Source organism: Seriola dumerili, unplaced genomic scaffold, assembly GCF_002260705.1.
Source record: "Seriola dumerili isolate Sdu_G_001 unplaced genomic scaffold, Sdu_1.0 BDQW01000138.1, whole genome shotgun sequence".
Taxonomy (NCBI): domain Eukaryota; kingdom Metazoa; phylum Chordata; class Actinopteri; order Carangiformes; family Carangidae; genus Seriola; species Seriola dumerili.
Window position 1 is genome coordinate 14,877,877 of NW_019174393.1, and position 25,632 is coordinate 14,903,508.

The 25,632-nt window shown below is 40.8% G+C and overlaps 2 protein-coding genes across 2 annotated transcripts in view; one reads left to right on the top strand and one right to left on the bottom strand.

Moving 5' to 3' along the window:
• cog5 (component of oligomeric golgi complex 5) overlaps positions 1 to 20,760 on the top strand; it is a 53,643-nt gene extending 32,883 nt beyond the window's left edge. The window contains exons 8-22 of the mRNA XM_022749054.1: positions 601 to 760; positions 1,804 to 1,916; positions 2,041 to 2,118; positions 5,844 to 5,925; positions 11,170 to 11,374; positions 12,289 to 12,450; positions 13,006 to 13,105; positions 13,358 to 13,468; positions 15,384 to 15,446; positions 16,451 to 16,554; positions 17,861 to 18,098; positions 18,201 to 18,277; positions 19,144 to 19,270; positions 19,461 to 19,540; positions 20,090 to 20,760. Coding sequence (XP_022604775.1) covers positions 601 to 760; positions 1,804 to 1,916; positions 2,041 to 2,118; positions 5,844 to 5,925; positions 11,170 to 11,374; positions 12,289 to 12,450; positions 13,006 to 13,105; positions 13,358 to 13,468; positions 15,384 to 15,446; positions 16,451 to 16,554; positions 17,861 to 18,098; positions 18,201 to 18,277; positions 19,144 to 19,270; positions 19,461 to 19,540; positions 20,090 to 20,216 — 1,827 coding nt within the window. The 3' untranslated portion in view covers positions 20,217 to 20,760. The remainder of the gene's footprint in view (positions 1 to 600; positions 761 to 1,803; positions 1,917 to 2,040; positions 2,119 to 5,843; positions 5,926 to 11,169; positions 11,375 to 12,288; positions 12,451 to 13,005; positions 13,106 to 13,357; positions 13,469 to 15,383; positions 15,447 to 16,450; positions 16,555 to 17,860; positions 18,099 to 18,200; positions 18,278 to 19,143; positions 19,271 to 19,460; positions 19,541 to 20,089) is intronic.
• ndufa5 (NADH:ubiquinone oxidoreductase subunit A5) lies at positions 20,749 to 24,451 on the bottom strand. The gene is made up of 5 exons (XM_022749059.1): positions 24,385 to 24,451; positions 22,076 to 22,120; positions 21,783 to 21,899; positions 21,629 to 21,694; positions 20,749 to 20,958 (listed from the first exon to the last, which is right to left on the bottom strand). Exons 1-5 carry the CDS (start codon positions 24,403 to 24,405, stop codon positions 20,857 to 20,859), a joined length of 351 nt encoding a protein of 116 aa, XP_022604780.1. The 5' UTR covers positions 24,406 to 24,451; the 3' UTR covers positions 20,749 to 20,856.
• Positions 24,452 to 25,632: the final 1,181 nt, after the last annotated feature.

Below are 25,632 nucleotides of genomic sequence, written 5' to 3' on the forward strand. Positions count from 1 at the left end.
GTTTGCCGTGTTCTATCCATCTGCTAATCAATGAATTGACTAAACTCCGTTCACTATGTATACTGTATACTGTATACTATATACTATATACTATATACTATAAGGCTGCAACAGCTGAAGACATATTTAGTCCCTCTAATGCTGCTACATGCTCCCAGCAGTTTCATGCTACAGTGTGTGGGGCACAATAAGAAAACCTTCAACTCCTCTGTAGAAGAAGATTTTCCTCATTAAGAAAATAACACAACAAAAAGGAAAGTGTGTTTTGAGGCATATTCAGTGTAAATAAACAGGAGAGTCAGAGTCAGTGCAAAGTTCAGATGTGTGATTTTTGTATTTTACCTTTTCTTCTTCTCCTCTCTTCTCCTCTCCTCTCTTTTGTTTTTCTTGTCTTGACTTTGCCCTGCTTCATATTCACAGCTCTCTCATTAAATCAATGTAAGGTGTATTTTTATCTGCTGCTGTCCCCTCTGCACTTGTTCTGTGTGTGAAACTATCAGGCACATTAAGTTGATTTCATTCAGTAAAAAAAAAAAAAAAAAATAGCACCATGGAAGACTGCCAACTTCAATTCTCTTCCTCTCTCCTTTTGTTGGCCAGAATCCGACCCAGGTCGGCACGGCCCTGCAGGTCTTCTACAACCTGGGAAGTTTAAGAGAGACCATCGGCAGTGTGGTGGGGGGTTACCGCACGTCCATACAGGACAACATCACAAGCGCTCTTGACATCAAGGGCCTGACACAGCCGGCCAACCCCAGAGGTGAGGCCCGAGGAGGACGTGGTCATGTGTCCCCTTAATAACAAAGTTTATAAGCATACACACACACACACACACACACACACACACACACACACACACACGCACGCGTGCACACACACACACACAGGATACATTGTCCTATTTCTAAAAGATGAAAGACAATTGGATTTTATAATTTGACCTAGTTCACCAGTCGGCTTGATCCAAAATAGATTATTGTACCATGGCCACAGAGAATAGTCAGCTCTGGCTGGAGGGCGTGTGTTATTTTCATGGCTCTGATGAGGCAGCCACTTCATTGTTCTAATTATTGCACACAATATTTTCAGATAACCGGGCCTGATTAGGTTAACAGTTCTTCCACTGGCATTTTAGGATCATAACACTTAATAAAAGAAGGATATTTGCCTTGATCTTTTTAAAAAAACAAAAATCCTTCAGGAGAAGTCTGGTCATATTCTGGTCATATAAAATCCCACATGCAGACCTAAACCAAGTACTGTGTATCCAAAAGATATATCTCATTCCTTGAGCCATAGAGCTCCATTGTCTCTAAAAACTATTAAAACACATGAACGAGCCACACTGCTGCACTGGGTAACATGTTCCTTCATTATAATGAACACACACTATCTTGTTTTGACTCAATCCCACACACACCATCCTGCTGCCAAAAATAATCCACCAAATGTTAGTCCACCGCTGAAAATAGTCCCCAACAAATGCTCTATTTGCTGTTTACTAAAATCTGCAATGACCAGCTGTTTTATGAAAATACCAAACCTTTTTAAAAGTGAATTTTTTTTTTTTTTTTAAATATTTACATCATAGGAACTAGTGGGCTTTGATCTGAGTGTCAAGTCAAAGTATTGAGAGATGGACTAACACATTGTAGAAAAGCTCATCTCACTGCTCCTGCATTGTACAAAGAAGCAGAAATGCTCTTCTGTATCAGCTGTAGGTGTGAAATGATGGCAAATAATGGAATGATGATGATCATAGCACAAACAAAAAACTCAAACATTGTGAATTTCTCCCTCCAGGTGCTCCAGGCAGAGCAGTGCTGCCAACACCAGGGAACACGGCAGCTTTCCGCGCTGCTCTGTGGACCAACCTGGAGAAACTGATGGACCAGATATGTGCTGCGTGCAGACAGGTCAACAGCTCCCTGAGATTACTAACTTCCTCTACATCCAGTGTTGAATCACACACTTAAAATCAAATCAAAAAGCAAGGCCCAATAGTTAGGTGTGAAGTTTTCTTTGCTTTGATGTTCACAGGTGCAGCATCTCCAGAAGGTCCTGATGAAGAAGAGAGACCCCGTCACTCATGTGTGCTTCATTGATGAGATCAGCAAGGTGGGTGGACATCACTGCTCTGGTTTTTACTACAATAGTAATAATCGTAGCTTTAATCAGGAAAACAGTGGCAAGGATCCAGTTTAGCCATATAGTTATTAAAAACACAAAATAAAACTTTTAATATAAATTAATTTTGATGTTTCACACAATTAACATCCCTATAAAATATCCAAACATTCTGGTGGCTACGTTTTAGTAGCAGTCATCCTGCACACCTGCTGAACACAGCCGAATGAGAAGAAAATAAGATACAGGCAGAGTCTCGGCATAAACTGTACATAGTTTTTTAAGACGATCCTGAGTAGCAGACCTTTTTAAAGGAGCTATTTGTAAGTTTTGCTATTGCTACATTCCCAACATTAGCATTGGCAGCTGTTTACTTACCAGTCTTGCAGAGAGCTTCAGCCATTGTTGCAAGACAAGAGGTTATAATACGCAGCTACTTCTTTAGGGCAGAGTGGACGCCACAGTGACTCAGTATCAGATAGTGATGATGCAGTGCAACTGGGCCGGGGCTAGCTGGTTAGCATGCTAGCTTCAGTACGAGAAAGTGATAGAGATAGAAGCTGGAGACAGCTACTGGTGACTAAAGGAATGAATTCTGATGCTGATCTCCGAATTTTTCCTCACGGCTGGTAAATTAACGGCTGTTAATGCTAATGTTGGCTGTGTAGCGATAGCAAAAACTTACATATAGCTCCTTCCAATCAATGTAGAGCATATTTTGTTAAATGTTAAGCCCTAGAAAGACCGGAAGAAAGAAGGCAGCAAGAAAGAAACTGACAAAACCAGCAACAACAGCTACCAGCCCCCTGGGCCTGCTCACTTTAAAAGTAGTAGTAGTGTCAGTAGTAATCATGGCACAGTCATTAACACATCATCATGACGATCATCAGTGTCTCGCTCTCTTACCTCCACAGAAACCTAGTTGTACAAATCAGAGCGGGAGACTGTTACTATGGAAACAAAGCTCTCACCAATTACCCAGAGATGGAGGTGTGAGTTGGAGACCTAATGACATGTCTAAATGCAAGGCTCCTCAGCAGTGCAGCTGCACTGTCACTCCTCACTGTCATAGACGAGAGTGCCATGTGTCCACAGAGACATGACTGAACAGACACATAGTTATACTGTCAGTAGTTACAACAGTAAAACACATTAGAGGCATTATGGCATCTCTGTCTGTAAATTACAAAGGAGAAGGAGATAAAGAGAAGCATTCAGTGAGCTGTGATGTGGATTGTGATGAGCTGTAATTCATTATGGGGAAGATAATATTTTATGTAATATAATTGGGAGTGTAGTCAAGTGTAAACGCACAAACCCTAAAGTGGAGAAATAGCTGTTACACCATTTCCTCAGGCTTTGTTATGTAGAGTGACACAGGTTAGTGTGCTCTCACACTTTTTTTCCCAAGTTCTTATTTTCTCCATGGTTCCTTCATGTGATAGCAATTACCTCCTTACACCTCATTCTACAGTGAGAGAAAAACACACTGCTGCTTTGACAAGCAGAGAAAGCATCAGTAGTTAGATGTTATGAACAGACTTAAGGAAAATCATTCATACTTAAGGTCTTCATTTTTGATAATTGTAACTCCTTTCATTCAGCTCTCAGCAGGAGAAATATCTCCCCTGCTCCTGCAAATGCAGAGTGCTGCTGCCAGGCTATTAACACACTGCAAGAGATGAGGTTGTATTACTCCAGTCCCTGATGCCAGGCTCTGGTTCACTGTCTGTTTTACTGTTGATTTTCTGTTGGTTTCCTAGTATGATTAGGCTCCAGTCTCTGATTTGTTAAGCTCCTACAATTCTAAATGCTGCTTGAGACCTTGCCTGAGGTCCTCATTGTAGAAACCTTAAATTACATTTATTATTATTCTTGCATTAATCTTTTTTCTTCTGAGCCTACAATACATGACCTTAACTTTGTGGATATCAGAACATTCCAGCCATATGTGATAGTTGAACACATCTTTCCAAAACAAAGGTCAATTATCTGCTGCTCTACCGCCCTACACTCTTCTGGTTTCACGCTTTCCACCAGATGTTGGAACCTGCCTGCAGGGATTTGTCCAACACTGATCTCGGGTGCTAAGGCTCACAGTCAGTGGATTAGGTTGGAGTCAGGGCTCTGTGCAGGCCAGTCAACTTCTTCCACAGAAAACAGAGAAAAATATTTATGGTCTGTTTTTTGCTTTTGTCATGTTGTTTAAAACATCACAGTATGCTGTTGCATTATGATCTTCCTTCACTGGTGCTTAGGGGCTCGGACCAAACCAGGGAAAAAAAACACACCTCTTCTGTTCTGTTTCACTGACATACAGTTGGTCCATTAAGAAAGAAAACTGAATAACAGAGGTCAAAGTGAAGGTGCAGAAGGTGGAGGAAGTGAGGATGTGGAGGAGAGGTCACACAGCTGGGCAGCAGACCTCACAGCAGGCTTCTCTAATAGAGGATTAGAGGAGAATACACAGACACACATGTCCAACCCCATTAAATAATTAAAGCACTCTCCTTAGTCAGGCTCAGTATGTTGAACTGTGATTGTGCGTTGGTGTCCGTGCCTGTCTGGCAGCACTCACTGCTCTTCTTTTATTTATTACAAGTTAAACAGAACAGTTTTTCATATTCATGCTGAAAGTGCATGATGGACATCTGCGCTGACTATCTCAGTACTGATAGATAGATGATAGATAAATATGATAGATAATAATCATTGTGATGTGTGATGACCTTTGTGATGACTTCACTTAATATTGTAATCACAATTATTATTCAGGCTTATTTGACTTTTCACTTATAGTACTTTACACATTAATAATAATATAAAAATTTCAGTTGGTACACAAATAGTTTTCTAGAGTGTTCACTCCAGCTGTTAATGTTGTATAATATTCAGATAATAAATAATCATTGCTTTATTGTACTGGAGTGCAACCAACTTCCTGAGACCAAATTTCAGTCTGCTTTAAAACACAAACACAATTGTTAAAACATCTTAATTGTTAATTTCCTTATTCATGTCACTGCAGTTGATTAAATTTTTAAGATCAGGTCAGATCAAGATGAGGTCTTGTGGTCCTTTATCCTTCGGAGGACGATGTTTAGAAAGGTGTGGCCCTCAATTACAACGCTTTGCATCACCAGCTGTCACTGCCCTTACCGTTGCATTGCAACCGTGACAATACATACGATTTATTTCACAAAAACTTGATGTGTTAAGGCCCTTGGTTTTAACAGTTATACCGTTAGCTGTTCAACTGAGCTGAAACCCAATACTCACATTTAAAAGTGTAATCCTCAGGCTCTTTGTCGTGTTGTTTGCTGCTATATTATTTTCATTATCCGTGCACAATGAATCTTGGCGATAGGTTGGGCCACGAAGCATCCATGCGTTGGAGCGTTTGTTGCCCAGGAAAGGAAGGCTTCATTTATCGGCCATACTTGAAGGAGCCTTCCAAATGGGACAGCCTAGTCATGCTGCTGTGACACAATCAGTCTTCAAATACAGCCTCTGAAGGATGCAGCCCCTGAATTGGGACACAGCTAATGTAGTTTTAGTGATTTAACAGGCAATCAGACAAACAGCAATGGCTGATCAGGAAGACGTTCATTGGAGTGAGAACGTGTTTCCCATTATATCGTCAACTCATGCTACTCTAAAGAACTTCAAGTACCTGAGATAATAAGTGTGTTTCTCTTCTGTCTACTTGATGACAGGATGGTCAGCCTGACATCCTCTATACATTCTGGACCGACGTAACCAACACACTCAGTGAGGAGTTTCACAGAGCAACTGAAGGTAAGAGTTGCCCTTTTCTCTCCCTTTAGGATGCTGACAGTTTAAATATCAAAGCTGCTTCTTCAAAGCAAAAATTGATTACTCAAAGGACGAGAGTCTTTATGGTTTCTTTCAGACAGACTTTAGATGGTTGCTGCACTACCAACAGCATAAACAACTAGTAGGAGGCTTCATTTGGTGAGCCATAATCATCAGGCTGTAACAAGAGCTCAGTTAACAGCAGGAAATCAATGGGGCTGTGAGTAATAAATTGCCTGTTGTTCACGGAGCAATTGGAGAATCAGCAGCCTCATATTCAGACTGTGATAGGCTATGTTACTACCTTGGTTTGTATTAAGTCACTGCTTGCAACGTCATCAACACACAATGATAATTCTAACTTGAAATGAAAATCTAACAAGAAATCTCAAATTAGTTTCAAATGTCACACAGTGACTTGAAGAATAACTTGAGAATTGAAAATGCACAGTATTCTACAGCCATCCATATCACAAATTTTCTAACTAAAATGGCACCAGCAGAGTTTCCAAAAGCCTCGTAGTCATCAAGACCAGTGCAGACAGCTGTGTGAAGACACTGGAGAGGCTTATCCGGACCCACCTCAGACCCCTGGTAAATTCTTCTATGGACTCTACAGTTTGTTTACCAGACATGGATTGAGGTGGAGGATGCAGTCATCCACAAGCTGCACAGATCCTTGACCCATATGGAAAAAAAAAAAAATTCTCCAGTTTCAACATCATCCAACGACCAATGCTGAGGAACAAAATGGAGAGGATTGAGTCTTATATCACGGACTAGAGACTATGTCACCAACAGATCACTATATGGAAGATCTCCTGGCTGTGTATCTAACATGGTATTGAGCAGTATAAGAGTTCCACAAGGAACCATCCTGGCTCCATTTTTGTTGTCACTGTACACAGCAGAATTCTGCTACAACACAGACAGCAGTCTCATTCAGAATTTTCAGATGATACAACCTACTGTCCCTGAGGAGACTAAGGCCCTTCTTCATTCAGCATCCACTTCTGAAGTCCTGTCACTCAGTGGTGGCATCATTAGTGGCATGCAGCAGTAAAAAAAGAGGCTGAGTAAACTGATCATAAGGGCTGGACCTGTCCTAGGGTGTCCCCTGGACACCTTGGACATTGTGAGCGAGAGGAGGTCAACACCTCCCAACCCTTGCAGTACCTGTGTGCCCTGGGCAGCTCCTTCAGCAACAGGCTGCTCCACCCACGCTGCTCTAAAGAGCGAATATCTTTTTGTCCATACAACATTTAGACTCAGAAGTCAGCACTGCTCACAGTGGACACTTACACTCATGTCTGGAATATAGAGACAGCCTTAGCCCCGCTGCATTATTAGTCTTACTAGTATTACAATTATTTATACTGCTTTGTGCCAAATCTGCTCAGACTGAGCCACTCAACCCCAGAGTCTGGGTTTACATATTATTACATATTATGTAATTTTGAAGCAGTTAACTCAAACTTTTGGCAGCTATTTGTTTGTTTGTATGAGTGTTGTGTATATATATATATATATCATTCTGTATTTATACAGTTATTTATGTCCTTTATATTTTGCTCTTTTATTCTTAACTTGCTACTGTAATACCAAGACATCTCCCGTCACAGGATCAATAAAGTTTCATCTCATCTCTCACCTCATCTAAAGTCAACACTTCCTGCAGATTTTTCACATTAAAAATCTTTCAGCCTTTATTCAAAGGCTTTCAATCTAAAAAAAACCTGAAGAAAATGTTTCACTGACACCCACGTTCCCTGCTATTATTTAAGATACATTGTTTGTGCAGATTGACAAACAGATCAACTACGGACAGCTGAAAATAAGATTGGTGATTGCTTTTTCCCTGTCGATATTAAGGAGCAATGATGGGGATCACTGCTAATCAGCTCAATTGACTTTGCTCCTTAATTACATCTGCCAATCCTGCCAGGTGTGCTGTAATTTCTAATAAAACCCGTTTTTCTTCATATGCCTGCTCACCAAAACACCACACATTAATGTCCATAACATCTTTCTGCATTGCATTAAGGCTCCGATTCAGCTACCTACCATTCTAAACAGTAGTTGTGTGTGTCCACCATGTCTGTGAGCCATGCATGACCCCATCTCTTTTCCTTGCTCCACTATCTTCTGTGGGACCGGTTCACATCTATGAAGCAATAAATTAATTTGTGAATGTATGTAAATGCCTTCATTCATTTGGAAGGGAGGAGGAAGATGGTTGTGTATGAACCTAATCCTGCTCTCTGTCACTATATATACTATATACTACTACTACTACTATTTTAATGCAGTCAAATTTATGATATAGTTGCAGTGTTTCCCCAGAATTAGATTTTCTTTGTGGTGGTAGCTGACGGACGTAACTCTCTCCACTGCAGATATTTTAATTGTCAAATACTTTGTGGCACATAAATGACTGAACAATATATACAACTCCAATGCCTCACATTGTATCAAACAAATAACAACACGTCACAGAGTTGGCACACACATGCAGCACGCTCTCCCGTGCACTCTGAACAGCAGGCACATAGAGAGAGCTGGAAAAAACTTTATAGATGTTTCCTACTAAGACAGACGGTTCCATTGTCACTGTGCTTGTGTGTTTGTATTTTTTGGTTTGTTTGTTTCTGTTGTCACCAGTAGTGTGAAATTTGATTAAAAAAAATCTACCACTGACTCCCTGTGATATCAGCATGAATCTACAGTTGAGAAATACTCATTTAGAAATTGAAGAGTAAACGCTCAGGCTGCCTGTGTGGATCTAATGTTAGCTCACTGATGCTGTTGTACTGTCTTGGAGAAATGCATACAACACTTTGCTCTAATTTAATAACATGCAGTGCCAAACAGTTTTGAGACATATTGGTGGTTTTCCCACCTTTTTTAAAATGAGTGCATTTGCCTTGCGAACTGTTTGGTGAAACGCATCTACACATTCCACCATCTTGTCCTTTGTGCTGTTGCTAAGGTCCAACACGAACACAAATGTAGAGAAAGTGCATCCCAAACTTAAGTCGGTGATTGAAGCACACAAGCATCAATAAGAGAAATTGATCATTTTGAAGCTAAGTGCTTCTCAAGAATTGGAACAATTTAGAAGTGATTGTTGTTTCACCTCCCTCCCATCCCTCTCTTGTTCTCCATTGAAGCAGAGTCTCTCAACACTCAGTTGTGTAACAAAGCAGAAAATGAAATGACACCCCCCCACCCCTTTTAAAAACAGCACAAATAAATGCATAAATGAACAGTGGGTGTACAAGGGAATCTTTGTAAGAGGTGGACTCAGAGGAAAGAAAGACTTAATTATGCTAACAATAATATCTCTCTCTCTCTCTCTCTCTCTCTCTCTCTCTCTCTCTCTCTCTCTCTCCTCTCCTCTCTCTCTCTCTCTCTCTCACACATCATATGGAGGCAGTGAGTTGTCTGATTGCAGAGAAAAACAAAGTGAGAACAGGAGAGGCGCGTTTGGCTGCTTGCTAACATACTTGGCTTCAATCTCACACTTTCCTGAAGAACCTGCAGTTTCTGTCATGCTGTGTGTGTGTGTGTGTGTTTGCGTGCTAGAGGTATAGTGAAGATAAGGATGTGTGATGTGTTTCACTTCACTGCTTGTTCCCCTCATTCAAACAAAGAGGACGTACCTGACCATGATGTGTAGTGCCACACAAACAGTCCGAGATTTCTGTTTTTGATTTTCAATTTGCAAATATTTCTAAAAAAACACGTTTTCACTTTGTCATTATGGGCAGTTGAGTCTGAAATGGCTATTTTATTTATTTAAAATTAGATCTACAGCACTAGAGTGTGTAAAAAGTGACAGGGTCTGAATGCGATCTGATGCTGCTGTATATTGAAACCAGTCTTCTTCCTTTTTCTCTTTTCTCACCTTTTAAATCTCTGTTAGATGTGCTGTAAAATCATCTGAGAGGAAGTGTTCTGTCCACTTCTCACTTTTTTCCAGCCATCTCTCTCCCCTCCCAGTGTCCCCATTCTGGACTGGAAAATACTTTGTTTTTTGTTTTTTAAATTAACATAGTGTATAGTGATTTACAATGAAGCATCTTACATCAGAGGCCCAGTGAGCAGTTAGAAGCAACCTACATTTTAGTCCAGCTATACAATATCGCACCAATGCTAGTGTTGTAGTTTAACATTGGGTACGTCAGTGTTACGCACTCCTTGGCTGCTAATCAGAGATTTGGCATATTCATAAATGTTTCAACTCAGTTTTATTTGGAAATGGAAGGAGGGCACTTCTGCTGGGAGATAATTCTTACATATAAATAGAATACACAAATTTTTGCATTATTATTATTGCATTTAAAGTGTAGACATGTCATTAATGGAGCTATTTGTAAGTTTTGCTGTTGCGACGTAGCCAGTGTTAGTATTAACAGCTGTTTTCTTACCAGTCTAGAAGAAACATTGTGAGTTCAGCATCAAACTTCGTTCCTTTATTCACCAACAGCTGTCTCCAGAGGTGGAAAGCAACAGCAATGTTAACTCTTGTTTCTATCACTTCTCTTCTTCTACTGAAGTTAGCATGCTAACCAGCTAGCCCCGGCCCATCTCCTCACTTTCTGATAGCGACTTACTGTAGCCTCCACTCTGCCTTGAAGACGTAGAGCTGCTCAGAGGACATTTATAACCTAAGTCAAGTGACAATCGCCACCACCTTGTCCCAGCAAGAAACCACTTTCAGCAGCAGTGAAAAACTTACAAATAGCTCCTTTAAAGTTACACTAAAGTATTTTTTTCGTGCAGCAGAATATGCTGAGAACACAAAATGTCTGGTGTTATAAAGTTGTCATAACAATTATAGGAGCAAACAGTTTTTTATGTACACATCCAACAGACAGAGCAGCAGTAGCATTCATTTGGAGATGTGTTTCTGGCTACCTGATAAATGTGAGTCAAACATAAAGTCCTGAGAAACTATCTGGCTCTTTAGCTGCTAGATATTTGACTCTCTTCACCAGCTAGTCTCTGACTTTGTCCACTGAGTGATAATCCTCTGAGAGTCCATCACTACGAGTGACACCTTTCACAATTACATAGAAAAATAATGCAGCTCTAAAATATCTCATACTTATTTCTGTGCGGGGTCTTCCACTTTTTCCTTTGGTCATCACTCACTCTCTTCAAAACTGTCACATGTAATCAAATGTTTTTCACTGTCCTTGCCTCTGTCTGTTTTCTCTGCAGCCTCGTCCTTTCTGAAGCAGGCGTTTGAAGGAGAGTATCCTAAACTGTTGCGACTGTACAACGAGCTGTGGCGCCGGCTGCAGCAGTACAGCGCCAGCCTGCAGGGAGCTCTGACGAGCAGCGTGGGGATGGATGCGTCTCTGGACATCACGACCACAGAGACGGACAGCCAGGACCTCTTCACGCATGGCAAACAGGACTACAGGTGAGCACATTCACACACGCAAGAAGTGAATAGCTTCATACAAAGAATCAGTCCTCAATCAGAGGAACAACCACTACTATCTGATTGGTAGGCAGCATGTACCCTGTTGAGTTTAGGTGTTGGAATCAGAAAACAAACAAGTGGGATTGGCGCATCTGTGGTTTGGGTGACAGTATATGAAAAGACTGTAGGGGAGAGAGACTGAAGAACAAAGGAATGATGTAACAGGTAGACAGAGTGGGAGTGAAGACATGAGCATGTGCACTAATGACAGGAGAACGTGTGCTGATGCGTCTGAGCACACAACACAACACACATGTTAAATAACACACAGTGAGCTCCTGAACACACCCGTCAATCACCCTGCTGACTGCGGGGAACAAACACACTCCATTAAAAACATTTTAATATATCATGTCAGTCTCATCAGACACACACACACATACACACACACACACACACACACACACACACACCTACCTCTCTGGTATCATGTCTGCATTGATTAGAAATAGGATGAGACACCAGGGCATTTTGCTCCCATTTATGTCTGTGCTCCATTAATAAATGTCAGCACTGATATTTTAGCCAGTTAGAGGATATTGTATGTATTATAGATTCTTGATATAATACCACAATTGATTTGAAAGGCTGAAGTTTTAATGGCTACTTTACAGTAAAGTGATGCTGGTTTCTGATCTTGTGGCAGAGTGAAAAGAAACAGTGAGCAGTTCCCCCTGTTTCTTATCTCCCTGTTTCTGATTGGTGACTGGTTTCTCATTTCTTATTTCTTATCTGTAAATATCTTCTCAAAACATCAGTACATTCTGTCATTCTGTCGTTTGATTTTGTGTCAATCTTTGTGTGTGTGTGTGTGTGCGCGCGCGTGTGTGTGTGTGCGTGCGTGCGTGCAGCCCAGAGAAGGCTCTGAAGGACTCTCTGCAGCCGTACGAGGCGGCCTACCTCTCCAAGTCCCTCTCGCGCCTCTTTGATCCGATCAACCTCGTGTTCCCTATGGGCGGCCGCAACCCGCCCTCCAGCGACGAGCTGGACAGCATCATCAAGACCATCAGCAGGCACGTACACTGCATCCACAGTTTACATCCCTTACAGCAGGAACATAATCATTTAGCACTGCCTCTGCCACTCAGGGGTGTGTCAACATGTTCAACAGCTGTTGATTTATCCTACAAGACATTTCATTCACTCAGGCGTTAAAAAGATTATTATATTTATTATTATTTTCACACATTAAAATGTTTTTTTGTTTTTTTAAAAAAGCCACCTGGTGATAGGCAGCAGCCTCAGTGATGGTTTAGGTGGAAAAACATTCGCCAGGTCACAGGTGGGCATTAAGAAAATATAGTTTAATTTGACAAAAGACTGGTTTCCATTGAAGTCAATACAAACCTAAGGTACATGCAAAAGTCTTATTCTGTCTTCATGATGTGACAAATAAAGACACTGGTCTCTCCCTGACCTTTAAAAAACATATGAGATGAATCATTACTGATAAAGGACATTATGGATAGAAGCTACAGTTTGACTATGAACATAGTGTATAGCTTGGTCATTAGCCAGGTTATATGATTGAAATGGAAAATCTGTCTCATTTGCTTGTTTGTTTGCAGTGAGCTGAATGTAGCATCGGTAGATCCAGATCTGTCCCTGGCTGTGGCCAAGAACGCTGCCAAGACGGTCCAGCTCTTCTGCGTCAAGTCTGAACAGCTGGTGTGTATGACATTGTGTGTGTGTCTGTGTGAGAAAGTATGTTGGTGCAATCCTAAAATTCAGAATTAAAAACCATGTCTGTTTACCTGTGAGGGCACCATTTGTTCCATTCTGTAATTAGCTCATCAACTCGATAAAGTTGTAACGACGTCTTCTACTAAACCTATCCGTTGCAGTTGTTGTACCCTGTCTACATGTCATACACTACTCCCCTGTGCATCTCTTTTCAATCAATCACTCCTCTGTCTACAGTTGTCTACTCAGGGTGACGCCAGTCAGGTAATCGGTCCACTAACAGAGGGCCAGAGGAGGAACGTAGCTGTGATCAACTCCCTCTACCGTCTGCAGCAGGCTGTCACCAAGGTGGGAATAAACACAGAAATGTGACGACAGCTAGTGTGGTGACTTTCTATCATGGGGTCACCAACATTAGAAATTGATGTGATCATTTTTATATTTCCATTGTGATTTGAATGTCACGCTGACATTTTCACTTTATAAAACTCTTTAAAACATCAGGTATAAAATGAAGTCATCATAACGGTGACTTCACAAATGAAAAAATGGAACGTTCAGCCTGGAATCTTGATCACAGCTAAAGCCACTAGTCGGCACTACTATCTTTACAAAATTAACATTTCCTACAAGGTAAAAGTTTCCTACTTTAAATGACCTTATTTTCAGCATTTTGTCACTTTACAAATTCTGCTCCCTTATGCATTAAAGATGTAGTCACACTGACGATCCTTCAACATGGTGCAGTAATCACACAGGGATTTCTGGCCTGTTCAGAGAGATCAGAGTTACAGTGACTCATTACAGACTCATTGAATAGATCGCTGTGTCTTTAAGAAGAGATTTTAACTTTGTTTTAAAGTAGGCAGCCTCAGTGCTGTTAAGTTACTGTTCTGTCAATAGCTTTACTGTATCTTCATTTTTTTCACTGTATTGTAATAGGTAGATTAGTTAACTACACACACAGTTCTGTAGGCGTGTGTGTGATTACTAAGTATGACCTTTCTAATGCATAGAAATAGCACTCACCTATGTGAAAGGAGCCAAAGGAGATTAAAGGGACATAAAAGGAAAAGTAGTCAGGGTGCACAGTGTTCTCTCAGCCTCCTCCATTAAAGATGTATGGTGAGTCCTGGCACAGCAGCGCGGCTGATTAACAGCATAAAAAAACAGATTACTGCAGCATTAAATATTTAACTTAAGGCTGTACAATTTTACTGTGCGAAAACACAGTGAGAATTAATTCCAGGTAGGTGGTGGGGGTGGGTGGGTGGCGCGGGGAGGGGCGGGGCGGGGCGGGGCGAACGAAGAGACAAAGAGGGCAGACGGGAAAACAAACACCTGGGATGGGAAGACACAGGTACTTGAAGATCCTGAAGAAAGTAGTGTTTAAGTAGTTAAGGAGCTGCTGTAGTGCCTCACTTTCTCAGGTCGAACATTTAGATGGTATTTCTTGTAAGAACCTTTCTGGTTCCTTGTCCATTTAACAGGGTTGTTGGTATTCTCCATGGTTCTTTACTTGGCCCATTAACCATGCTTCTGCTCAGCTAAATTGTACTACAACACATTTTAATGTTTTATAGTCTCCAATGCCTGATGTTGTCCAATGCTGTTTGAAGTTTTACAGTTTGAATGTATGAAGCTATTTGAAATTAAATGAGGACAAAACAGAAATGATAGATATTGTTGTTGCTGATTCCAAGACAGATAACATTTTCAGTGAACAGTCTCAATCTGAGGCAAAACGTTTGGGTCATGATAGATCACCGTTTACACATGAGTAAATATTTACTGTGTCAGTAAAACCACATTTTTCCATCTGAGAAACATCTGACCATTCTTGTTCCTCCGTCTCTAGGGCACTGGTCCTTTAACTTCAGCTTGTACAAAATGCAGCCACCAGAGGTTTAACAAAAATAAGTGTAAAAGATGCCACATCAAACAATTGTAGCATCTTTGCTCTGACCTCTTGTTTTTTCTGTCTCTTTTGATTCATAAATTGTTTTACAACTTCACACAGCTCTGTGATTTAGCACCTCCATGCATATGTGACTGTGCCTCAGGCCATGGAGCTCTGCAGCATTAAATGATTCCAGCAAAACTGCCAGCACATAAAATATCACATAGAATCGGGGTAAATTAGTGTTTTTAAAGTTTTTTATAATGTTTTTTTTATACAGTTTATACATAGAGCTGCTTTTTATGTATAAAAGATCATATGCAAATAAAGTGAATTAATTCTTCATGTGTTTTGTCTTTGCAGATTATTTCAGGTTTGGGGTCTTGTCCTCCTGCTGCTGCAGACGCTCTGTCTTCTTCTTTGGAGGTTTGATCGCAAAACCTTTTTTTAATTTATATTTTCATTGTCCATATTTTAACTGTTTCCTAAGCTCATGTGCATTAGAGGAAAATGTGTCTTTCACCTGCTGTAAACTAATCACAGGGAACAACCTTCTCTTGGGTTTATTATTTTAATGGAGCTTCTTGTCAGTTTACAAAAGGCACAAAGCTCTCGTCCTTTCATCTTAACTGTGAATTAGGAAACTGGGACCTGTAAAGTTAATTAAATCCTCGGTGGAGTGTGAGACCTACTTCAGCTCTGCACCAGTGTTAATTTGGATTTGATTTAGCTTAATAAGTGTTTTTATTAAAATGTGTTTACACTGCTTAGTCTTAAGTTTTAGTCATTTAAATTCTTAGGACTTCTGAGAGGCTGCAGCTCTCATTGTTGATGTGTACAGTCACAATGGTTAAAGGTGCTGTTCCCATGTGTTAGCCCTGGTTTGTACCTCTTATGTAGAACCTTTACAGTCAAATCACAGCGCTCAGGAACCATAATATATCTAATCTTTAAAAAAAACCAAGAAGCTGCCTCCAGAATCTTCAAAGACTCCTCTACACATCTGGATGAAAAAAGGTTTCATATGGTGCACAACGAGGAACAAAACTGTCCTAAAGCTGAGACTGTATTATCTGTCCACGATAAGGCAGAGTCGCTCACTCACTGCCTTTTTAGTTTTAGTGTCTTTCATCTGCACCAAATATTTTTTTCTGCAGTCTGTGTGTTTGAGATATTTTAATTACCTACACACTCAGGGAATATTTATTGACACTTGTTGCAAAGGGGAGGTTTTCCTGATGTCTGCAGCCTGCTATGTTTTGTACACCAGTCATCAGACTATAGATATGTACCTACTGCTCACCTGACTTTACAAGAGCAGTAGTTGATGTGATGCGGCCTGGATTTGGAGTCAGGTTTGCTCCTTTCGTCTGTTCATCCTCACAGTTGGACATCACAGGACTCAGTTTGTTTCCCTCTCTTTGACTCAGGGGGTTCAGGCCCTGATGAGCAGTGCAGTGCAGCCTCTCCTGCAGTCAGTGAGCGACTCCATAGAGGCCATCATCATCACACTACACCAGGAAGACTTTTCAGGGTGAGTAACATGTAGCCCGTCTTCACTGCAGGATTCTTTACTTATTTAAAAGTACCAATACAACAATACTCCATCACCTGTGCACAATTTTAAATGTATGGAAGTTTTAACAGCAAAATGTTCTCAAAAGTATAAAAAGTAAAAGGACTCATGTAGCAGGACAACGCCCCCTGTGAGTGATGTATGATTCTAACCTTATTAGATTATTAGATAGTTCAGTCTGGTAGTCCCCCGCAGAGAGGGAAAAAAACAGCCTTAAATTGCAGTGGAGCAAGTAACTGACAACAGGCAAAGGACAAAAGTTCATTTTCAGGCAAGCAGCGCTTCCCTTTATCCACCAAGTGTTTGAGAGAACTCAGCTTAAAACTCAGTCATCTTCTTGCGTCTTCTCAAGTTTTAACTTGTTTAGACCTAAAACACTTGTTTAAATTAAACAAGAAATTAAAGGAAATTTTAAAGGGGAAATGTATCTTTGGTGGAACAAGTCACAGTCTGGGGCATGATGGGGCCAAGGGGACTAAACAAACCAAAAAGCCAAAAAAGAACCACTGATTTAATCTTTAAAAAATGTATTGTATTTTATACATTTTATGTGTTTTTCTATGTTAAGTCTTAATTTGAAAAGTAACAAGAAACTATTGCTGTCAGGTAAATGTAGTGGAGTAAAAATACATTGCGTACAATACTATACTGTAGAGAAGAAGAAGTCAAAGTGGGATAAATCATAAAAAGTACAATACATTTCAAAAATGCTGAAGCACAATACTCGAGCAGATACTTAGTTACTTTCAATCACTGATTCCTGGAAGTGTTGGTTCAAAAAGGATGTTTCTCTCTCACCCCTCTCACTGTACCCCTACCACCAATAATGGGTTTTTGAGGCTGATTTTATCTGGAGTTTAAAAAATGTCAATAATGATATTCTTATCAGCGTACATGTTAATGTAAACAAGCAATATTGATAGATTAGATTTGATAGATTTGAAAAATCATTTTCAGTGATCTGACAGAAAATGATGTAAATGACCTCATGTTGTTTGGGATCAGAACTCGGGCATCACATAAATAAAATGTTTCTCCAGTTTTTCATTCAAACAGAAAGTGAAATTAAAGAATAGTTGCAAACATCAGTTAGAACCTCATTACTGGCTTTCCTTATCTTTCTGATAGAAACAAACACACTGAATGTTCCTCAGAGAAAATGTAATAGTGTGTGTGTCACTGCCTTGGTGCAGTGTTTATACTAGCCTCTTTTATAAATGTGTGTGTCTGTGTGTGTGTGTGTGTGTGCGCGTGTGTGTTGCAGGCCTCTGTCCAGCCCTGATAAGCCTGACGTCCCCTGCTCACTCTACATGAAAGAGCTGCAGGGCTTCATCTCCAGAGTGATGAGCGACTATTTCAGACACATCCAGTGTGTGGACTTCATCTACGAGAGCACCGAGTCCATCGCTCAGAGAGCCATCGAGCTGTTCATCCGCCACGCCAGCCTGCTGCGCCCGCTGGGAGAGGGAGGCAAGATGAGACTGGCCGCTGACTTCGCTCAGGTGAGGACGGCCTGTTTTCAGCCTGTGTGAAGTCTGTCTCTCTGTAACCCCGACCGATGACGAATGACTGTTTGTGTGTTTTTTGTGTGTGCGTACGTCAAGATGGAGATGGCAGTTGGCCCCCTGTGCAGGAGAGTGTCTGATTTGGGGAGACCGTACAGGATGCTGCGCTCCTTCAGGTGTGTATGCTCATGAAGATCAACTCTGCTCTTTGATTTCACTTCAAGACAAAGATAGAGTGGTGTTCATCGATGTTTTTGTTGTGGTAGAAACAGGATTATGATGGTGACTGAAGAGTCAGTTTACCCATATGAAGCCACGTTCACATTATAGCTGAACAATCAGTGAAGGGTTGAAGAGGGGAATCGCTCGGAACTGACTGGCTGCCATTGTATAGGGGTGGAGTCAGTAATCCCAGATGGTAATTTGGGTGAACTGAGCCTTTAAGATTGGTGTTTAAAATGCTAATGCTAGAATTTAGGACAATACCGGAAGTTTTCCATGGTTTTTCCCAGTATCTACAAATCACATTCACTTGTTGAGCGGCTTCAAAACACTGTTTAGATTGATTTATTTGTGTTACATTGTTGTCACATGACGGTGGAGCTAGTAGCAGGAACTTAGTGGTGTGTTCAAGGAAGACTTTTATTTGAGATCTGCATTTTCATATCTTACCAGGAGCACAGTGATGGAAGTGATCATCAGTTCGATCCTTCTCTGCATTAACAGGATCACTGTTCAGCTGCCGACTTAAATCACAAGTTTGTCTTATGCTTTGATAATGATCATTGCTTGCAGCCTGATTAGCAAAGTGGTGGGTTCATTAAAAAAAAAAACTGAAGTAGTAGAGGTGGGTGTAAGGAATTCTCTGTCTCAAGAGATTTTTGATTTTTATAATATATAGAAATGGACTGAAAATCCAACATGAATTCTACATTATTAATGGGCTCAAACATGTAAAGACAGCAGTGTGCTTCTTTAAGCCTGACTGTGTTACAGTCCGCAGTGTGTTACGCTTCAGTCTGTGTTTGTGCTCGTGTTGCAGGCCACTGCTGTTTCAGACCAGCGAGCTGATAGCCAACAGTCCAGCTGTGGGTGACCTGATCCCCTACAGCACCCTGCTGCACTTCCTCTTCACCAGAGCCCCGTCTGAGCTCAAGTCACCTCACCAGGTCTGCACACACACACACACACACTGCACCACTCTCACTTTGTAAACTACATTGTACACACAGAGCCTAGCTAGATACAGACTTTCTACGTGATCCATGATTGTCAATGATTTGATTGTACATTCATTGAGTCAGTTCACTGTTTGTGTTTGGTCTGTAACAACTAAACAAGCTTTACCCTTCCACACAGAGAGCAGAGTGGTCCATCGCTCGTTACTCCCAGTGGCTGGATGATCATCCTTCAGAGAGAGACCGGCTCACCCTCATCAGGTGACCTTTCATTCTTTGTATTTGCCACAACACATCACAGGCCTAACACACAGCTGTAGTTTGTAGTTTATGGATTCGTTACTGAACAGGCCTACTGGGCTTCACCTGCAAACTGTTACTGAAAGAAACACAAACAGGCAAGAAACCAGCAAAAACCAGCATTCCAGCTTAACACGAGGAAGGTGCCTGACACAAAAGGCGGGAGATGATGAGTGCATAAGAAGGCGTGAAACCACCTGATGTTAAACAGGAACCATCGAGCAGCCACTGCTGCAGTGTATCACCGCTGAGTGACAGGTCATCATCCAGGAGCCCCACCACCATCACCATGTTGTCATGGTGATAGACAGGTCTCAGTGAGGAAGATCTTTCCCCCTAGAGGAACATGGACTCAGTCATGTCCAGGTTGATTGTTAGGTGGTCCCTTGATTTGTTTACAGGTAGTCAGAGGAAGCTGGAATTAAAAGAAACCTGCTCTTTGTGATATTGAGTTTCTGATCATATTATCACCTAGTCTAACTGTGTCCTTCCTCACTGTTGTCCTCTAAGGGGCGCTCTGGAGGCCTACGTGCAGTCAGTGAGGTCTCGGCAGGGGAAGGAGTTTGCCTCCATCTATCCCATCATGCTCCAGCTGTTACAGAGAGCCACAAGTGGGTCACAGGAGGCCAGAACCTGAAGGTGCCAGTACCTACACAATGCAGCTTTGTGTCTTAAGCGTCTTCTGTCTGACGACAGAAGATAGAGGGTATGTTAAGACAGAGAATGTTACTTCTGTGAACACTACATGAAGCCGCCTCTGGACACAATTATCTGACTGTAGCAGCTCTAATTCAGCTTAGACTTTTTACTCTTTTGATTCAGTTTAAGGGACTTTGTTTTGTGGGGATATTTAATTCTGACATTATTATTTGGGGTTTCTTTTAGTTGTATCGACTTTGAGTTACTAAGGCTGTATATCATAAAAATTGTGTTCATTATGAAGGATCCGACTAACTGTAGTTCCACAGTTGAAATCATTCAGCTCTAAAGTTTCATCTCAGTTACTCAGGTGGTACGATATCTGTAAAACTGAATGTGAACGGAGATAAGGGTGAGGTGATTTTTTTTTTTCCTCCACAAACAGCTGTAAAAATGTCAGTGTCTCATGTGAGTGTGTACATATACCAGTTGTATCAATCTGTGACCCATGACTGACCCTGGAGAATAAATGGGGAAATATTTGCAGGACTTTTATTTGTACATCACTTCATTAGAAGTTTAGATCTCACACACACACACACACACACAAAACAGTATGACAATATACACAGGTGTATTCAGATGGGCCACTTCCACTGGTTGGGAGGGGGCTCCTCTATCAGCGGCTCCCATGGTTTCCACTCAGACATCTTCCTGGACAGAGCCAGCTCACACTCCGCCTGCACACACACACACAACACAACGGTCAGTAACACCTACATACACTCTGGTTTCATTATCACAGGCCCAACAGCCACGTCAGGTGTCCTGCTTTAAAAGAATAGTTGGAGAACACTTTGCTGTTGAGAGTGAGACATGATTGATTTCAGCTAACAGAAACAGTCACTTTGTTAGAGTTCAAACATACACCTAAAGAGCTCACTGACAGGTATCATGTTCATTTCAACCATAAACAAACTAATGTTATTTAATGTGGACACTGAAGTATTTCTTCACAGCACTTTATGCAGTACATTTGTGCAGCGCCTGTACTGGTTGCCTGGCAACCTCACAACAATAAGACTCAGGACATCACCGCTCATGGCTGTTGTTCATCAAACAACGTCCCCCTATGAACACAACTCGTAAGTTTTATATTAGTGTTTAGAGCTCCAGCGTGTTCGTGAGTGTAACGGACTATATTATAAAATGACACCCACTCATTTTTGGGGTTATATCTCTTAAGCTTATGCGAGATGTTGGCAGAGTCCAGTTACAAGAATAAAGAGTCCAAAAATAAATGAGAACATAAGACTGGATCAGAAAATAAACTTCTTCAACACCACACACTCTCACTGTCAGCAGGTACTGGCACAGACTGACAGCACCAGAGGAAATGAAATGACCTACCTGGAAAATGACTTCTTCAATTTGTCCACTGTTTATTTTCTTCTCCAGCTTTTCAACATCAGGCTCCTGTGAAGACAGACATAAAAACGTTCTCATTTTCCATCCTCACAGTTTACACAGAACAAATCTTCACACAGCACAGCCTGGTACTGACCATTTTGACATGGTTGAAGCGCTCGTTGACCAGCTGCTCTGTGTACTTCCTGTAGGCGGCGTCCTGTGGCATAGTCTGCACTGTTGCCAGGATCTTTGAGTAGAGGATCCTCAGACGCTGAGAGGAAGAGCAGAGTGGGTTACTTGGTTAGAGGTGTGTTAACCACTGACAGCTGGAGCACTGTGATGATGCACATTATTTCCTGGTTTTAATAACCCTGTGTTAACCAAGGTCTGCACTGCACACAGCCAAACATGGATGGAGGGGAACTGAGTACAACGTCGGCTTCTCACCTCATGTGGATTGTGGGACACTGCCAGGCCGACCAGGCCGGTCGTCTGGAAAAGAGCAGCAGGAGAGACACTTGTTAAGTCTGAGTCACTTCAGCTCCTCCTCACCTTTTCGCTTCACCATCTTCAAACTTCCCTCTGTGCAACATTGAATGTGCTCAGACAAATATAAAAAAAAGGGGCTGTAGACTGGGTATAATAAAAAAAATCTTAATCTGAATAAGATAAAAAAGATTTAACCATTAATTAACTAAAAATGTTTCATTGTTAATTATTTCTATTATTGCTAAGTATTTCACATGGCATTCATAAATCTCTCTCTCTCTCAAAAGCTCATAGCCTAAATGGGACAACCATTAATCAACACCTTGTCCAATTAAATAATAATATTAACCCTTTAGAAATATCTGTGCCCAAGATACCTGCAGTTAGCGGCATTACATTGTGTTGTACCGCTATGAAAAAAAACCTACAATCCATTAATGTGAGATAGTTAGGTCCAAAAGTGTGAGATGACATTCCCATTCACTTGAATGAATGAGAAATTATTACAATACCCAGAATACAACACAATGTACCTACAGACACTTGTGATCTTATTAATAACCATACAGATTCACAGTAATACATTTATAAAACTGAACAAATAACAGCAGTAGAAGTTTGTGTCAGTGTCGGGCTGCCCTGTTCCTGCTGTGCACTGTTCAACATTACAAGCACCTAGGACAGAAAACGCCTCTTATCCTGCTTTTGTCCGTTTCAACTGTGTGCAGAAGACAGCAGTACTGTATTCTACTGTATAGTTACACTTTATTTTACAGGCCTGTTACTTTGTTTTAAGTTTATTGCTTAGAAGTTCGTCGTTTGGTGCCCGTTACTCCCTGAATGAATCGAGAAAACTAGTCCCCAGTTAACGTTTTGTTGTGTAACAGTTAATATTGATAGGAAATATTATATTAAACCCAATGTCAATGTTTATTCAAAATTAATTTACATTGTAAACTGATCCACTCGACATTCCCTGCTTTTCCCATCATTCCTAAAACATTATTAATTAACGGAGCCGTAGAATCAATTTTACCACAGTATGCTAAAAGGCTAATTTTCTCAGTAGGTAACACCGCTGCCTCCGCCAACAAGGTAGACAAACATAGTATGAATATGTAACGAAGTAAAGTGATGGCAGTTCGCTCCTCAGTGTTTCCGCTGAGCTTCTTTATCCAATAACCTCACCTAGCAGAATTGGACTTGTTACTTTGTTTTAAGTTTATTGCTTAGAAGTTCGTCGTTTGGTGCCCGTTACTCCCTGAATGAATCGAGAAAACTAGTCCCCAGTTAACGTTTTGTTGTGTAACAGTTAATATTGATAGGAAATATTATATTAAACCCAATGTCAATGTTTATTCAAAATTAATTTACATTGTAAACTGATCCACTCAACATTCCCTGCTTTTCCCATCATTCCTAAAACATTATTAATTAACGGAGCCGTAGAATCAATTTTACCACAGTATGCTAAAAGGCTAATTTTCTCAGTAGGTAACACCGCTGCCTCCGCCAACAAGGTAGACAAACATAGTATGAATATGTAACGAAGTAAAGTGATGGCAGTTCGCTCCTCAGTGTTTCCGCTGAGCTTCTTTATCCAATAACCTCACCTAGCAGAATTGGACTTGTCACTTTGCAGTGTCCTAGTTACACTTTATTTTACAGGCCTGTTACTTTGTTTTAAGTTTATTGCTTAGAAGTTCGTCGTTTGGTGCCCGTTACTCCCTGAATGAATCGAGAAAACTAGTCCCCAGTTAACGTTTTGTTGTGTAACAGTTAATATTGATAAGAAATATTCTACTAAACCCAGAGTCAATGTTTATTCAAAATTAATTTATATTGTAAACTGATCCACTCAACATTCCCTGCTTTTCCCATCATTCCTAAAACATTATTAATTAACGGAGCCGTAGAATCAATTTTAAGACAGTATACTAAAACGCTAATTTTCTCAGTAGGTAACACCGCTGCCTCCGCTAACAAGGTAGACAAACATAGTATGAATATGTAACGAAGTAAAGTGATGGCAGTTCGCTCTTCCATGTGTCCGCTGAGCTTCTTTATCCAGTAACCTCACCTAGCAGAATTAGCATAACAGCTAGCCAACATCGCGGAGTCTTGTTCACACTGCAGACTCTGTTTATGTAAGTCAGCCACGCTAATACACATTAACAATAATGTGGCATTAATGCAAACAATATTAACTGAGCTGATTCCAACGCTTCTTTCTGTCACTAAAATAAAGACATGACCTCTACTCGTACCTTTTTCAGCAGCCCAGCCATTCCTCCCTGCGGACACACTCCCGTTTGCAATTTCCGGCCACTAAATATGACGTCAGCGTTTTATTATTTTTGGGACGCGAACTTTGACCGTTTCCATGTCAACACAGATGTTAGCTACAGATTTCTCACAGAAGTTTTATTTTTGGAAAGATAAATATTATAATTAATAAATATTTTTTCCCAATCTGGTGTTATAATAAAATACTGTTGATGGGTCAGCTCTTCTTTTACTGAAATATTTCACCTGAGGAATTCACACCGTGGTTTTTGATGCGGTTCCTCCTTAAGTTCGTTTGTTAATGATACCTTTTCTCTTAAATGTTAATATGTATCGTTTTGGTTCCCACCCAAATCAGTTTATACATTTGCTCACTCCGATAAATGACTTATGTTCATGGCTGTTTATATGTACAATGTCCTTGTTCTGTTGAACTACTTTCAATAAAGTTGAAGCAATAAAAAAATTAAGGACGTGAGTCGCGTCTTGCATGCGCAGTCTTAAGCAGCTGCTGGAGTCGAGCCAGATTTAAAGATCTTCTTAACTGCACTGATCAGCCTATATGAGAAGATTGTCATGTATGGACAAGCTTCTCGTGGTCTGGAGGTTTTAGTGACAACAGACAACTTCAATAAGAAACATTTGAGGCATTTCTTTTTCCTTTTGTACTGCCAAACCACTTCATCACACTGTCTCCCCCTGCTGTTCTGTTAAAGGATGGAGTCAGACCACAACCTGAGTGTTAATCAGCTGTACTCATTTTAGTTTTACCTCCTGTTTTTAACATTTTCTTAATTTAATCCCACCCACATCTGGCTGGCCCTGAAACACAGCCGACAAACACACACAGCCTGAACAGTCTGCAGCCTGCTCATATACTGGATCTTTTGAAAATCAAAGGCTTAGGTTTGGTCTCAACATTGGTGGATGCAACAAACCTGCTACCCCTCCAAAACAAAGAGATTGGCTTTTTAATGCCATAGTATGTCATAGTATAGTAAATCCTAAAAACACCATAGTATAGTAAAGCATAAAAAGAGTCATTATATAGGAAGGCATTGTGGTGATGGTCTATTATTCAAACCAGTGGGTTGGTATTATGGGGCGTTTGGGTGTTTCGTGCTTTAGCCTTACGTTGTATGTGTGTGTATGTGCTGGTCTATCCTCTGCCTTCCCCTTTTTTCCTACAGGTGTTTCAGGACCACTGATCTCTATTCCTAATCAGAAGC